The 12,329-nt window shown below is 34.1% G+C and overlaps 1 protein-coding gene across 1 annotated transcript in view; it reads left to right on the plus strand.

The window, feature by feature from the left end:
- TTK (TTK protein kinase) overlaps positions 1–12,329 on the plus strand; it is a 66,461-nt gene that overhangs the window by 716 nt on the left and 53,416 nt on the right. Inside the window, exons 2-9 of the mRNA XM_012646048.1 lie at positions 2,698–2,920; positions 3,281–3,387; positions 5,253–5,396; positions 5,881–5,995; positions 6,186–6,258; positions 6,353–6,447; positions 7,770–7,857; positions 9,326–9,449. Of these exons, the coding sequence (XP_012501502.1) occupies positions 2,698–2,920; positions 3,281–3,387; positions 5,253–5,396; positions 5,881–5,995; positions 6,186–6,258; positions 6,353–6,447; positions 7,770–7,857; positions 9,326–9,449 (969 nt within the window). The remainder of the gene's footprint in view (positions 1–2,697; positions 2,921–3,280; positions 3,388–5,252; positions 5,397–5,880; positions 5,996–6,185; positions 6,259–6,352; positions 6,448–7,769; positions 7,858–9,325; positions 9,450–12,329) is intronic.

Raw genomic sequence — 12,329 nt, forward strand, 5'->3', positions numbered from 1 at the left:
GGGGGGGAAATGCCACCTAAGCACAATCCAGAGAAATAAGCATGAACATTGTGTTTGCACTATTAGTTAGATTCAGGAAACATCTAAAGGAAAATAGCTTCGTCATTGAGTGTTTGTAGGATGAAGGACACAAAACATTAAAGTTAGAGCTCATAAACTTTTCTTATGCTATGGTTTCATATAATAAAAACATATTAAAATATTAGTACAGGTGAGTTTTTTCTTTTTTTTAAAAAAAAAATAATAACTTTATTGAGTGTTCTCTAAGATAAAGGAATGAGATGTAAACCACTATATGTTAACATAAAGTAATCTTCTCAGTAATTGATGTTGACCCATTATAGCACAATCACTATATTCTAACCCCTTTGTGTGGAAAATATTCTGCAATTTTCTGCTTACTTAAAAAAGAAAACTTAACATCATTTATTACAGTGTGCTTAGAGTCAGTTGTCTTAACTCTTCCATTATTGTCAGCTATTTCTGCTGATGTGCCTGTCATCAATAGATTACTGTTTATTCCATTCCTTTTTTGCTCTGAGAAGTGAGAAAGTCTTACCAATCTTAAAAAAATAATATGTAAATTTAACATCAAACACTCAATTTTTGATTTGGAGAATCTTGCTATTATTCCTTTGGCCTTTTTCCTATTCTCTCTTATATTCTGTTTCAGCCACAATGGCTTCCCTAATGTCCCACCTATATGCTAGACCAGCTTACACCCCGAACTTTTACTCTTGCTGTATACCTTGAACATTGTTCCTCAAATGTCTGCCCACTCTTACCTCTTTCAGGTCTTTGTTTAAATGTCATGTCACTTACCTGTTTAAAATATCAACCTCCTGGGGGTGGGTTTGTGTTCCCTACCTTCTTTCTGTGTTGTTTTTCTCCACAGTACTGATCACTTTATATATAAATTATTCATGTGTTTGCTTATTGTTTTTCTCCTCCACTAGAATGTGAGCTCCATTAGGGCAGGGTTTTTATCTGTTTTGTTATATTCACAGAACTTAGAATGGTGTCTGGCAATTAAATATTTGTTGAATGATGATCAATGAGTGACAGTGCCCAAAGTTTCATACCCTAGCTTTGTGAAAAGTATTAGCTCAGAAGCTTCATCCTTTTCTATATTTCAAATGGTTGAGGTCATTTGAACAATACCTTTGGATAATTTTGTTATATCTGTACTAACCGTTAAATGGATGAAGGATTGAAAATAAATGGAAGAACCTGTGATCTAGTTATGGTGGCAGACTACATTTACTTTAGAACAACTCAGAAAAGTATCATCATACTTTATTATGACTAGCTCTAACAAATCTTGTACAGCAAGGTAGATGAGATGAGTACCTGCTTAAATCCCATTGATCCTTAGCTCACTCAAAACGGTAAACACTTAACATGTTGATAATCATGATGTAAGACATTATATTAAGTATTGAGTAAGGTTCAAAGGTGCTTAAAACCATAGTTTTTTTCTAGATGAGACTTTATGTATTCACTGTGCTACGTTGTAATGGATGCTGGGCATCAGGAATACTAGCATGGTAAAGACACTAATGCTGTATGTGTGGAACAGAGGAAGACTGGGGTACTCAGAAACATGAGGAATACATCTGCAAAGCCACAGATGGAAGAATTTGTTTTTTAGACATTTCACAGACTAATTTGTTAAGAAAGCAATAGGAGATAAAGCAATAGGAGAGAAAATTAGGTTAAGATCAGACCAAATTAAGTTTAAAGTAAGAAAGCAAAGTATGAATGTACTATGTTTTAGTAGAAAGCAGAAACAGTAATTTTGTTTCCAAAAGTAAAGATTTAAGCTTTGTTGAAGGTGACTGAAGCTGATAGAAGGAATGATAGCTTCTCTAGGAATCTGAATTTGATAATACTTAGTAATGACTAAAATATCCTAAACAGAAGACAAGTTGTCTTTTTAAAGCAACTAACACTAAAGAAAGTATAAAGTACATTACAGTGTGAAGGTTATGGTTGGGGTTCCACAGAGAGAAAACTGACAGCCACAAGAGGTCCTATAAATGCTGAGTGTCTGGACCAGGGTAGTGATAGTTTTGTTGGGACCAGGAAATTGGCAGGGCCTCCAGAGGAAATGTAGGTAACTTGGAGAGAGAAGAAAATGACCATATCAGTTGCGTATTTTTTGTAAAGCTGGTTTTGTTTGGTTGTTTTACAAGTATTTGAGGTATATGGTGATAATGGTGGATGGGTGAGTTGTAAAGAAAGTTGTGTTAGGACTGGAGCAATATATTTAATGAATAACTCATTGATGGAGAATTTTCTAAGAAAGTTGGTATAGGTAGTGGTGGGATAGACTTACGTTTTCTTTGGATAGTTAGGATGCTAAAATTATAATTATGCTACTACAGCATAAAATTTTCTTAGACTACATACAGTTTTTAAAGGCTACTTGTAAAAAATCCCCCACTTATTTCTCAATTTTTTCTTCAAAATATATAGCTTTTTGGAATAAAATTTACCCTCAAAAAGATAAATGTACTGTAAATAAGTTGCTTATATTTATATGAATTGTTAAAGTTTAAAAAAAGTATTACAAGGAGTTTATATACATTGATACGCCGAGTATAAATACTTATCTATAATTTGAAGGGAAAATAGAATTTGGCATTTGTTTTATGTCTTTCTTCTATTGTGATATGTTTTGTTCCTCTTATTCAGATAACTCAGGAACTGTTAACCAAATTATGATGATGGCGAACAACCCAGAGGACTGGTTGAATTTGTTGCTCAAACTAGAGAAAAACAGTGTCCCGCTAAGTGATGCTCTTTTAAATAAATTGATTGGTCGTTATAGTCAAGCAATTGAAGCACTTCCTCCAGATAAATATGGCCAAAATGAGAGTTTTGCCCGGATTCAAGTGAGATTAGCTGAATTAAAAGCGTAAGTATTAGTATTTTAACTATGTTTAAGTAACTAGGTTATATATAACTTTGCTGCAAAGAGGGAAAATGAAAACATATTGTCAGGATTACTTCTGAGAAAGTTAGTATTTTTTGACCAAATACTTTTGCTTATAATTAACAAGGAGCTAATGTAAACTCGCTTTACTATGTAGATGTTTCCATAAATATTGCATATTTTCACTGCTTAAGGAGATTTTGAAAAATAACTTATTAGTATTTAATTTTACACATGGAAAAAAGCAATATCCCAGGTCTTTTGGAAAGTAGAATGAAGAGTTATCAAATTTAGGTAGCTGTGTCCTTTTTCTGAAAATTTGACTGAAATTTTTTATTACAGTATTCAAGAGCCAGATGATGCACGTGACTACTTTCAAATGGCCAGAGCGAACTGCAAGAAATTTGCTTTTGTGCATATATCTTTTGCACAATTTGAACTGTCACAAGGTAATCTGAAAATGTCAAATCCAAATTTTAAGTAAAAAATAATTTCCTATTATAACTTACATCCTAATATTGAATCATATATATGAAGTGGAAATTTGAGGCAAAAGGCATTAAAGTTGATCAAATGAGAATATGGGGGGGGAAATGCCACCTAAGCACAATCCAGAGAAATAAGCATGAACATTGTGTTTGCACTATTAGTTAGATTCAGGAAACATCTAAAGGAAAATAGCTTCGTCATTGAGTGTTTGTAGGATGAAGGACACAAAACATTAAAGTTAGAGCTCATAAACTTTTCTTATGCTATGGTTTCATATAATAAAAACATATTAAAATATAGCTGTAGCATTAATTGGTAGTTCTCCTTTAAAATAAAAGGTAAACTACTATAGAAGCTTTATTTCTTGCTCACTTGGTTCTTCATAGTCTGGATCTTTTGGATAGGACCAGGACAGTCTTCCTTAGATGTTTTTAGTCTGGCTATTCCTTAGTCTTTTCTTTTTTTCCCATTTTCTGGAGCCTTTGTACATACCATCATTCTGTCCTCTGGCCAAGTGTTGCTATTTTTGCCTCTGCCCTGTTTTCTGCTACAATTCTAATCCCATTTACCACCAGTGATAAACATATTATCACTATTGGCAGAATCCCCATGAGGTGCCCAAAGCAGGGCTTAGTCACTGGAGAGTATTCCCCAGGATTGTGGTTGGAGAAAAGTATTGTATAACTTGGAGATGTTTTGAGAACCCTGACCTTTTACCTATTGACATGATTTCTGAGTCCCAGTAATCCAAATCATCTTATCCAATCTATCCTGTGCATCATCAGCTTACTTTTTAAAACCATCCCTTTCTGCCTAGAAAGATTAATTCTTCCTTCTTGCTTGTGAGAATAAGTTTGGCCCGGCCTTTAAGACTCTGTCTTCCCATTCTATTTTTAAAAAAGTAGCAACTATAAATTTTACATATTTAGAACACATAAATATTGAAAATCTTAAATTGAATTATCTGTTAAAAAAGAAATAAACTTTATCTGTGTCACTGTAATGTGGTAGTAGTCTCAACTCAAAATTATGATTATTTTTGAGAAAGGTTGATAGATACCCTGTCAGGAAATATGCAACATCCCTGCAATCCTATGCATAGTCTCGTGTGTGTGTATCTTTGGAGAGGTAGAGGACATTCCATAGTTTTTATCAGATTCTCAAAGGGATCTATGACCTTAATTAATAAGCTTCCTAATTATTAGTTCTAATTTAAGCCTTTCTCTTCTTTTGCTGTCCTAAAATAGTACATGAAATTCTACCATGACTCTCAATAAATGTAGACTTAACCATTATCAAATATATTTATATTTTTTAAAAATTTGTACACTATCAGATGCGAGAAGTCCTCTCTTAATCATCTAAATACCCTGAGTGCCAACTGCATAGCATAACTCAATGGCTCCCATAATGTTGATCACATACTTTGTAGAATACATGATGTATATATTTAATATTTATAAATCAAATACTAGGGTTAAATTTGTAGTTGAAAGAAAATTTCGTAATCTATCAGTAGTCAGAAAGGTAATTATGATAGTCGCTTAGTTATTTTGCTTTTTTGGGGTAATTGCTTTATTACATTTCTGTTACTTCTGAGAATGGACAGTGGTGATAAATTAATGCACAATTATGTCAATTACATGTTACGCAAGGAAACTATTTTGACATGAATTGTTATCAGAAGAGAGTTGTTTGTGTGAGCTTTGGAATAAATAGTTTTGCTCAAGTCATTTAAATTTTTTCCTAGGTCCTGATGAATAAATATCTGTGTTGGAGGGGTGCAGATTGCTGCATAAACATGACAGTTATTTTTCTTTGTTAGGTAATTTCAAAAAAAGTAAACAACTTCTTCATAAAGCTGTAGAACGTGGAGCAGTACCACTGGAAATGCTGGAAATTGCTTTACGGAATTTAAACCTTCAAAAAAAGCAGCTGCTTTCAGAGGAAGAAAAGAAGAATTTATCAGGTAACTATTAATGTGTGCTAATACTTTGGTAGGTAGTACCACAAGTAAGGATTCAGGATAATATTTTATAGAAAAATATTTAGTAGAATGGTCAGAATCTAAGATTAAATTGTAGATGTAAAGGAGGCAAGACTTTTAGGAGTAAAAAAGTCTTTACAACCCTGTTGAAATTTATCTTTTTTATTTTGGCTAATCAAACTGTCATTGGTAACACATTAAAAACAACTCTCTAAACAAGAGAATGGCTTTTTGCTTTTAGGGAAATAGAAAATGTACTTTGACTATGGGGAAACAATTATGTAACTAAAGAGAATTTGAAGAAGTAGTTAGAAAATTATCTTGATAACATCTTCGTGTCTGCATATCTTACTTGGGAACAAATATTTACCATGAATTGACTTTTTAAATATTCTTATTTGTCAGATGACCTTTTTTATGCATTTCTATGTCCTTACAAATTTAATCAGTTTCAAAATTTTCACAGCATCTACAATATTAACTCCCCAAGAATCATTCTGCAGTTCAACTGGGCATTTGCAGAATAGGAACATCAGTTGTGATTCTAGAGGACAGGCTACTAAAGCCAGGTTTTTATATGGGTAAGGAAACTGAAACAGTTTTTTAAATGCTCATCATGTATATAAATACATCTACATATGTGTTTTCGTGTAACTACATGTATCTACATATATCTTTTCATGTAAATGTGGTAACAGGGTTTAGCAGTAGAGTGGAAATGCATATTGATATTTTTCTTTGAAAAATTAAGGGTGTTTCCTTTCTGTTTAGAGAGAACGTGCCCCCACAAGATGCAGAAATAGGTCATCGGAATCCCTTGAAACAAGCTAACAAAACTAAACAGGTATTTTCAACTTGCTTTGATTATGGTGGTGTGTTGGTAGTGAAGTCTTTGTTTATTTCCCAGTTGGTTACTTAATCTTTCCAAACATTTTTAGTCATGCCCATTTGGAAGAGTCCCAATTAACCTACTAAATAGCCCAGATTCTGATGTGAAGACAGGTGGTTCAGTTGTGCCAAGTTTTTTAAAAAGGTATGTTGAGTTTTAATTTTTTTAATTTTTTGTTGATATTTGAAGATTGATGGCAGAATGGTCTTAAAGTCTTTTACTGAATAATAGTAATTATGATGACGTTTTTATTCAGTTTAGAAGTTACTGAGTCTAAATGCTGTCAGGAACAAAGGAATGAGTGGAGAAAATGACTTTGTTTTGCTTTTTCACTCGTTCATCAGAAAGCATGTTGGAAAAAATATTAAGTAAACATGAAACGTAAAAGATTATGCAAACATCCCTGGGGTAAAATCTCCTGATGTTTGGGCATTTCTTGCTTATGGATAGCCTCTCTGGTAAGAATCTCTTTCCAGTGTGTTTGAGAATTTCCATAGCACGGGTAGAAGGAGGTCTGGAAACAAATACCTTTTTCAGCTAGTTCAAGGGAAAGAATAGCTATCAGTGGGAAAGATTATTCAATCACATACTTCAGAGTCCCAGAGCTTCAAGAAGTGGGACAGGTTAGATAGGGATGAAATATTGTTCATCACATCCAATGTGTTCCCCTCAATTTGAGTGTTTATTCCCTTATAAGAAATGAGAATATAACATTCTAGTTTAGCTAAAGGAGACATATTTTCTGGCCTATTCCTAACTCTAACCACCATTTATAATGTTATTTATATTGGAAAATTCTCCTTAGATTCCAGAGAATTATTTTGCAAGGAAACTTTAGAAACACAAATGATTGTTTTTAGCTGATGTCTTCTATGATTAAATTCATATTATATTTTGGCCTTGACTGAAAATTGATATTAAAAGAGCATTTTGGAAAGTTAAGCTCTAAAATCTTGTCACTATCATCTCATCTTGCTCATCTCCATTTTAAGTACCTAGCTGAAGAATAGAGGAGACTTTCTCCCACTCTAAAAAAATAAAAACCAAACCAGTAAAACTCCATTTTCCTGTTGCCTGTTATGATAGACTATGCTAGGTACTGTGGGAGCCCACAAAAGAGTTTATACTCTGGTTCTTATCCTTAAGCTATTTGCAATCTGAAATGTAGTTTCACTTACATACTTTTTCTTTTCTACATTCTTACCCTAACTCCAACTGTAACTTATTAGAGAATAAGGAAGCAGGCAATCACCTATCGTTATTGCTTTTGTCATTGCCCAGCACCTAATTTTTTAGCTAAGTTACCTTTGTATTGAAATCATGTCACTTTTAGGAGATTTTTCCAATAAAAAAAGTATGTTATTGGCTCTTCAATAACATGAAGAGCTCTTCAATAAAATGAAAAATACATTGAAAATATTGATTTCAAATTAAATATTAAAATTATTTTGTTTCATGGGTAAAAGACAGACCTCTGGATCAGAATGCCGAGATGTGATTGTGCCTGGATCTAAATCAAGTGGAAATGATTCCTATGAATTGAGAAATTTAAAGGTATTTTAATTTTTAAATCTTTATAGGAAGCAAGGGTTCCTGATTTAGGATTCATAGAGCATTTTCTGGAGAAAGGGTTCATAGTTTATATATCTCCAGTAGTGATCCTGATACTCCAATGTGGTACCACCAATGAGAAGTGGTATTGAAGTCCTAGACTGTACTTCTCCAAGATTAAGGTGTTAGAGCAAGGATCCGTGATCTCTTAGGAGAACCGTGAACTGGCATTTATTAGGCATGTGTTTAAGCAGATTAGTTAGTGGTTTGGGAATACGTAGCTGGGGGAGCTGTTGCCCCCAGGTTTTGTTCTTGGTGTGTTTACTCATATGATTTTGGTAAGGCATCTTTGAAAAAATGAGTAAATTGTGCTGGGGCAAAAGTGAGGGCATAAATAATCAATCCTGACCTCTTGGTATGGCAGAGATACTTTGTGTGAACTTCAAAGAAAGGAAATAATTTTAGTTCCTGGTGCATTGTGACTTTCAGGGGTTATACTATTCTTACTGTAATTGAGTTAATCCCCTGGCATCATAATGTGGGTCTTTTCAATTTTATACTTTGGTAATGCCTCTCTCCTTCATGATCTATGCTTTAAAATACTAATTTTTCCTAATCATGGCTATCCTAGAGAACAGTGCATAATTGTGTCAAAAAGTTTACTCTCTGGATTTAGACTAACTACTGTTAATATCTTAGGGTTATAGAAATATTAATTGTGACTAATACTGTTATTTTTTTTTTTTTGAAACAAAGTCTCGCTTTGTCGCCCTGGCTAGAGTGAGTGCCGTGGTGTCAGCGTAGCTCACAGCAACCTCAAACTCCTGGGCTCAAGCAATCCTTCTGCCTCAGCCTCCCGAGTAGCTGGGACTACAGGCATGCGCCACAATGCCCGGCTAATTTTTTCTATATATATATATTTTTAGTTGTCCAGATCATTTCTTTCTATTTTTTGATAGAGATGGGATCTCACTCTTGCTCAGGCTGGTCTCGAACTCCTGACCTTGAGCGATCCACCTGCCTCGGCCTCCCAGAGTGCTAGGATTACAGGTGTGAGCCACCGCGCCCGGCCCAATACTGTTATTTTTAATGTTAAAATAACAATCATAGTAATAAAATACTTAAATTTTTTCTCTTGTCATGAGGCATATCCTATGTTGGAGTCAAGCTTATGTACCTTTTCTCTTTTTAAATGAAATATATTTTAGCAATTGATTAATATGTCCACTGAAAACAAATTGACAAAATTAATGGTTATGACCCATCCCATTGCTCTAAATCAATAATTCAGAGAGTTAATCTTGCTGGGAGGTTGTGAATCTACATGTGGTTATAATAGATAATTTTGTTAGCCATCTTTTCACATAGATAAGGCTTTAGTAGTATGTTGAACAATAAGACAAATTACAACTCTGCTGTTTATGGGACTTTATTTTTTAAAAATAATTTCGTATCTGTTCTTTTAATGTAGTCTATTCAAAATAATATTCATTCCAAGGAACCTCTGGTGTCAGATGAGAAGAGTTTTGAACTTATTACTGATTCAGTAACCCTGAAGAATAAAACTGAATCAAGTTTTCTAACTAAATTAGAAGGTAAGAGTGATAATTAGTAGACTTAGTTCTTTAATTAAGAAAATCACTTTATAGCTTGAGAAAGCAGACTACCACCTAAGAACTGTGATGTGAGACTGTGTCTGTGTTGCTTTATCTTGTATTTCAATTATATAGAGTACATGAAAAGTATTGAATCCTGTAGCGCAGGAAATTTATTTGCCTAAAAGATTCATGAAAGGAAGCGTGGAGAGAAAATACAATGGAACTGAGATTTTTCCCAGTTAGCTTGATAAATATTTTCTGGAAAGAACACAGAAGCTGTTTTTATTTGACAACTCACCCTTTCATTTTTTATCAAACATTCGATTTTCCACTACATGGGTATAGTCATAAATGTTCTAGGGATGTAAAAATGAATGAAACAGGGTCCCAAGGAGGTTGCAATTCAGTAAGTATATCTCCTATACTTACATATTTACTATGTAAATGTAATGCTGAGTAGAACATAGAGATTGTCATGAGAACCACACCAATGAAATGCTATGCAAATTCAGAAGAGGGAGAAATTTAAGGAATTAATTTGGTTTAGTGGAAATAAGGAAATATTATGTGGAGGAGGAGGAGAAATTTGAAGAACTATTAGGATTTAAATGGGGGAAATAGCAGTAATAAGAGTATTTCAGGGCTGGGCGTGGTGGCTCATGCCTGTAATCCTAGCACTTTGGGAGGCCTAGGCGGGAGGATTGGTTGAGGTCAGGAGTTCGAGACCAGTCTGAGCAAAAGTGAGACCCTGTCTCTTCAAAAAAAAAATAGAAAAAAAATATTAGCCAGGCAACTAAAAATAAAAAAAATTACCCAGGCATGGTGGCATGTGCCTGTAGTCCTAGCTACTGGGGAGGCTGAGGCAGGAAGATTGCTTGAGCCCAGGAGTTTGAGGTTGCTGTGAACTAGGCTGATGCCACAGCACTCTAGCTTGGGCAACAGAGCGAGACTCTGTTTCAAAAAAAAAAAAAAAAAAAGATAAAAGTATTTCAAGTGGAAGGAATAACATAGACAAAAGAATGAAATGTAAAATGTTTTAGGAATAAGACTAGTCTAGTTATGCTGAAACTGTAACACAAGTAGTATAAAATACTGTGACACAGGGAAATAACACTAGGTAAACTTTGAATGCTAGGCTTAAATTTTGAATTTTTTTAGATGGCAGGGTACCATTAAAGATATTTAAACAGAATCATCATGAGAATGATCATTTTCCAGACAAAGGTTACCAGATTAAATGTGCTAATTTTTTTTCTTTCAATAGGACTGAGAAGGAACTTTGGATAAAGTGAGGCTTATCCTAATGTTTTCCTAGGACTTTGCTGGTGTTAGTCTTAAAAGTCTAATGTCTCAGGAAAGCCTCAGTCCCAGGCAAACAGGGACAGTTGGTCACTCTGGAATAATCTTTTATCTTTTTTTACCATTATTTTAATTGGGAACAGATTTTTTTTCCTAGTATTTGGTAAAAACTGTTTATATTTTACATTTCCTTGGCATCTATTATATTATAAACTGGTATGATTGAGAAAATCATCTTTATCAAATTTGCTTATTAGTACTCATTTGACAACTAATTTAATGTTTTTATTTATTTATTTATTTTTGAGACAGAGTTTCACCATGGTGCCTGGGCTAGAAGTGCCGTGGCATCAGCCTAGCCCACAGCAACCTCAAACTCCTGGGCTCAAGCAATCTTCCTGCCTCAGCCTCCCCAGTAGCTGGGACTACAGGCACATGCCACCATGCCTGGCTAATTTTTTGTCTATATATTTTTAGTTGTCCGACTAATTTCTTTCTATTTTTAGTAGAGACGGGATCTCACTCTTGCTCAGGCTGGTCTCGAATTCCTGACCTCCAGCGATCCTCCCACCTCAGCCTCCCAGAATACTAGGATTACAGGTGTGAGCCACCATGCCTGGCCTAATTTAATGTTTTTAAATGAATACTTGTTGAGTGTCTACACTATACCAGTAATACTTTATTACTATAGTAAGACATATAGTCAGAAAACTGCCCAAATCATAAGAAGATAGCCTAATGAAATACCACAAGTGAATTTATAATTGTAATCAATACCTAGATCAAAAAATAGAACATTACTAGCATCCCAATAACCTCCTTGATCCCCTCCCAATCTAATTCCTCTGTCTCCTTCCAAATGTAGTCACTATTCTGACTTCTAATACCGTAGAATGAATTAAGGCAGTGTGCATTCTTAGGTCTGCTTCTTACACCCTTGTTTATGGAACTCATCCATATTATGTAGTTTGTTGATTTTTTATTGTCTTATAGTGTTTCAATGTATGAATATACAACAATTTGCTTATTCAAATATACCTGGATAACTATTTTTTGTCTAATGAATAATGCTGCTATGACTATTTTGATGTCTTTTGGCTCACGTAGGTACACATTTCTGTTGAGTGTATTCCAAGAGTGGGATTGTTGTGTCACAGGATATGCCTATGTTCAGCTATGGTAGATGGTGCCAAATAGTCTCCAAAGTGGTTGTATTGACCCCTTGACCATTAGTTATGTTGCTTTTGCTTCATATTCTTCCCAATTGTTGTATTGTCAGTTTTTAATTTCAGGCATTTCGACACTGCTAATTGGTGTCTTATTGTGATTTTAATTTTCATTTCCCTAATATCTGCTATTGGACATCTTATGTTTATTGGCCATTTGGATATCCTTTTGCGAAATATTTAGTTTGAGCCTTGGTGATATTTCTATTGGGTTTTCTTTTTCCCGTTGATTTTTAAGAGGTATTTATATCATCTAGATACAAATCCTTTGTTGGATCTATGTACTACAAGTACGCTAACTTCTCCCATTTTGTGGTGAAGACTTTGGATGAAAAGCAATTCTTAAATTTAG

Source organism: Propithecus coquereli, unplaced genomic scaffold, assembly GCF_000956105.1.
Source record: "Propithecus coquereli isolate 6110/MARCELLA unplaced genomic scaffold, Pcoq_1.0 Scaffold24, whole genome shotgun sequence".
NCBI lineage: Eukaryota > Metazoa > Chordata > Mammalia > Primates > Indriidae > Propithecus > Propithecus coquereli.